At 37.2% G+C, this 4,539-nt stretch overlaps 1 protein-coding gene across 14 annotated transcripts in view; it reads left to right on the plus strand.

Annotated features, from left to right (window-relative positions):
• PARD3 (par-3 family cell polarity regulator) overlaps window positions 1-4,539 on the plus strand; it is a 476,523-nt gene that overhangs the window by 456,089 nt on the left and 15,895 nt on the right. For all 14 annotated transcript variants that reach the window (XM_012731317.1, XM_004691164.2, XM_012731307.1 and 11 more), the window contains one exon: window positions 3,190-3,310. In XM_012731317.1, the coding sequence (XP_012586771.1) occupies window positions 3,190-3,310 (121 nt within the window). The remainder of the gene's footprint in view (window positions 1-3,189; window positions 3,311-4,539) is intronic.

Raw genomic sequence — 4,539 nt, forward strand, 5'->3', positions numbered from 1 at the left:
AGTTTGCCTTAAAATAAGGTCTTTGCTGCAGTAGCATGAATTGGTATTTTCAGGTGTTTTGTGAAGCACATTTCAGTGCTCTGATCTGAATAGTCTAAAGCCTAGTACACTCCCTCTAAAGTCCATAACAACCTCTGATTGGGAAGGGTACAATATCCATTATGGATAGGGGAAATTAGAGTTCCATATAAACCAGGGTCACAGTACATGTTAGGAATCATGATTGTATGTGAACTAATGTGTCCTTCCTTAACCCAATCAGAAAAAAATTCCACACTTGTTAATGAACCAAAACCAACCCAGTCCATTTAATTAAATTCACATGTGCATGACACATGTGTGTGTAAAAGAATGCTCCAGTTGAACTACAATACCAATATATAAGAGGAGGCTGAGTGACAGTGTTAGATTTAAACTGTTTTACTCCTGTTTGTGTGGATTTTTTACACAAAACAGATCTCTATAGTTCCCCTTCTAATCTTTGCTTTCTATTGACTATCAATAAATTATGATTTCTGCCTTCTGATTAAGAGTTTCATTGTCACACTCATTGGCTCAGCTTGGTGGTATCTTTATTACATTCCTCACAAAAAATAATGAGCAACTTAAATTGGCGATGTATTTAAATATAAGATGATTGGGGAACCTAGGGATTAACTACTAATACTAATGAATATTTAAAATATCCTTTTACTTCCTTGGCACAAGAGCTAAATCAAAAACTTTTAGAAGTCCAAATGTGAATTGTGACCCATTACAGACTAGCCTGAGAACTAGAACTGAACAGTTGCAATGGTTTCATCTCTTGTAGCCAGGATTTCACCTCCAGACTGCCAATTGTTGTTCCCCAAGGATGTTTGACAGTCTTCCAGTCTTTGGATGGACATCATCATCAATCATGAAATCATTGCAGTCTGTTTTCCAACTTCAACCCTCAGAATAGCTTTGTTAGTCTTAAGCAAATTGGTCAGGTTCTCTAGAGTATGGGAAGAAAGCAAGCAAGGAAAGAGCAGTGAAAACAGTGATTTCATCTGCTACTCAAATTTGGAAATAAGGGCAGAAGTGTCTTATACTGTAAAGATCATTAAGTTTACCAACATTTGAAATTAAGGAAACTGGATAAACTTCCTTTGTTGAGAGGTTGCACTCTCAATTAATTACAAAGAGTAGGAGGACAACTTAAATCGATGGTTTGGACTTCATGAGCCCAACAGTTATGGGGCTCTATCTGACTATACTACATGAAAACAATAATGAAATAGTTCTAGCTAGACTTGTAGAATACTTTGTCAGTGTAGCCACCTACTATCCTCCTATTAAAAACTATGAAGTATGGCAGGAACAAGAAGGCACAGCTGGAAAGTTGGCAGTGAGATTAATGAATGTTCACATTCTACTCTCTTTGTCTTATGAATCTAACTATCCTCATGCCTTCATCAATTTCACATGAAGAGTAATTGGCAATTATACTGGGAACCATAACTGAAAATATATGTGTTTGAAAATATAAAATCTGTATATTTTATAAAAACTAATGTGAATAACAACTTGTCTGGCTCAAGAGTATAGAGGGAAAGTTTTTTTTTTTTTTAAAGATTTATTTATTCATACAGAACTGGGGTACAGGCCAGAGATGAGGAGGGTGAGAGGCTTCACCAGAGACAGAGTGGGGAGCAGAACAGGCAGATTGACGAAGTACACTGCTGAGGGGAGCAGCGGGCAGGTCAGGAGAGGTCTGCCACGCCATGTGGTCACCTCCGGGGCAGGCGGGGATCGAACTCATGTGGAGGTGGCTTAAACTTCTTAGTGCAGTGCTTTAACCCACTGCGCCACCAGGGAGGGCCTAGAGGGAAAGTTTTAAAGCTATACCCAAAGGTGAAAGGAAGTCTCCTATTTTCAAGTCGCACATTTTAGAGACCCATTAACCTTTAATTTTTGCAGACTGATCAGTGCAAAAGATTTGTCGGAACAAAAGGGAGGCAAGCTGGGAAAATAATCAAATTGAATATATTGACAGGATATTCCAGGAGCTCTAATGAAATTGATAGAAACATAAAGGTGTTAGTAGATTAAGTGATGAACAATGAACTTATATTTTTGGAATATATTGATATTGAGCTTTGTACATGAACATTGCAATTTTACATTTTCAGACCTTTGGAGTTCTTCAAAATATGTAGACTCATACAAAAACATATGTTAGTTTGAGAATTTTAAATACTATACCGTGATATACTTTCTCTTTCCAAGTCACCTTTCACAAAACCCATACTCAGAAGGATATGCTCAGCTCTAATATACACTGAATAACTGAAGCGTTGTGTTCAGTTGTTTTCAGTGAGAAGACCTGATCTTCCCAGTAGCTTGTGGCTCCCATTCTGCTATCAGCTTGGAGAATGTATGTGATAAACCTAAGACCTAAAACGTGGTCCTTGAGAAGTCTCAAGTTTTGTTGGACAGACTTAATGCCTAAAATGTTTGATAGATTTCCTGACAGGTTGAAAGTTAATGCTCAGGGAATGGAATAAACCACAAGTACTCTGAAATTAAAGATTTCAAGACTATGGACATCTCTGACCTAACTGGCTACATCAAACTGAAGTTGTTTTTAAAATGCTTTTCATTGCTGCTGTGAGAGCTGCCTTTGCTACATAGGCCACTGATAACTCATAAATAGGACATTCATGTAATGGTGTTATGAAAAGAACACAGCATATTTGTGAGACTGGATTATATGGTGTTATCCCACTTGATTGGGATTTTATTTAGAGAAAAATGATTATTGTGTCCATTTCATGGATATATAAAAATATAGTTCAGAAGCATTGGTGTCTGTGTAGAAAGATAGAGGAGTTCAGACTGGACCTTGGTATTTCTCACTTCTAATGCAATGTCCTTTCCAAAACTCTTTTGCTGCTAACACCTTTCAGGTTAAAAAAAACAAATAAGAACTAGAATCTCTAAAAATAATGTTTACCCACTTGAATGTCAGAAATAACCTCAATAAGCCTTAGTCATAAGAACAAAATGAAAATGTAATATAAATGTTGAGATGTTGTCTTAAAAATCCAGTTCCTTTTAAATAGCGTCATTTCACAGCAAGCTGCCATTTTTTTTTTTTCCCTAGCAACTACAATTCAGAGATTCTATTTCTGAAGGGTGTTCATTGTTTTCCCTTCTTTCTTTTAGCAACAGATCAACTCCTAGCAACCATGATCGGATACAGCGTCTTAGGCAAGAATTTCAGCAAGCAAAACAGGATGAAGATGTAGAAGACAGGCGACGTACCTATAGCTTTGAACAACCCTGGGTGAGTGTTTGGCTCTTGAATAGTTCCACAACTTCCCTGCAGTAAAAGCCACTAAACTATGACCTCAGTCCTTTATGAAATGAGACAAGATGGAGCCAAATTTCTTTGACCTTTAGCATATTGACCTTTCCCTCATTTCCATCTGGGTTTCATCATTGCTAATTTCATTTTATATCTTGTTGCACCATCTGTCCATTGCATAATAGGTTTCATTTGCCTTATGACAAGACATAGCAAAAGGATTTTGCTCTCCACTACACATTTTTTTGTGTACATTTTTTCCTCAAAAGCAGAGCCAGAATAAATTAGTTCAATATATGCTTATACAATACACAAAGTGCATTATTTAGTAATTCTTGATTCTTTATTCTCCCTCAGTCATTCGTGTATTTGTTGAATCCCACTCACTTCTTTGCCTTTATCCCTATTCATGTCCATCCTCCATACAGCCACCAGAGGGATCTTTCTAAAGCAAAAGTTTGAATGACTTCTCAATGCCCACAAGATAAAAGTCTAAATTCCACAGAGCGGCATGCAAATCCTCCTCAATCCAGCTCTGGAATTATGTTCTGATCATGTGCTTTGCCCTAGAAATGATGACACTTCTGGGAATGGGAGGCATTGAAACAGACCTGAGGTTCAAGGTGATGGAAATTTTTAAAACTCGAGAGATAGTCAATAACAGATGAATAAATAGGCAGCTTGAAGTTGAACTTCTTGCTGAGAGAATTAGTAAGTCTGGTCAGCATAGAAATGAGACTATAACCAAGTTGCTTAGAAGCCAGAAAACAGAAAATATCATTTAATCTGCTATGGGAATTGGTAAGACAGATGTAACAGAGTAATGAAGCCTCTCAGAGTCCTGGTGAAGATACTAGTATCTCACTGTGGAATCTGGGGGGGGTGGTAAATGTATCTCAAGTAAAGGTTACCTTGAACCCATGATTTCAGGGTTACAAAACCTTGAAGAGTGGCTAAACAACATGCAAGGTACTATCCTTGCATGTGAGTTACTAAAATAGAAGAGAAAGGAGGATGCAAATGTTAATGAGCTTAGTTCAAAGTGTGGGGAAATACAAGATATTTGAGTGAATAAGGCAGAAGAAGAATGTATTTTTAAAGGCTTGAAGTAAAAAAAAAATATTAGGGAAAAGGTAAACTACTCAACTGACAGAACTGTGAGGTTAGTTACATTGTAGTGATGGAGAGAAAGTGAGAGAGCGAGACAT

This window comes from Condylura cristata, unplaced genomic scaffold, assembly GCF_000260355.1.
Source record: "Condylura cristata isolate star-nosed mole 26May11 unplaced genomic scaffold, ConCri1.0 scaffold00030, whole genome shotgun sequence".
NCBI classification, from domain to species: Eukaryota; Metazoa; Chordata; class Mammalia; order Eulipotyphla; family Talpidae; genus Condylura; species Condylura cristata.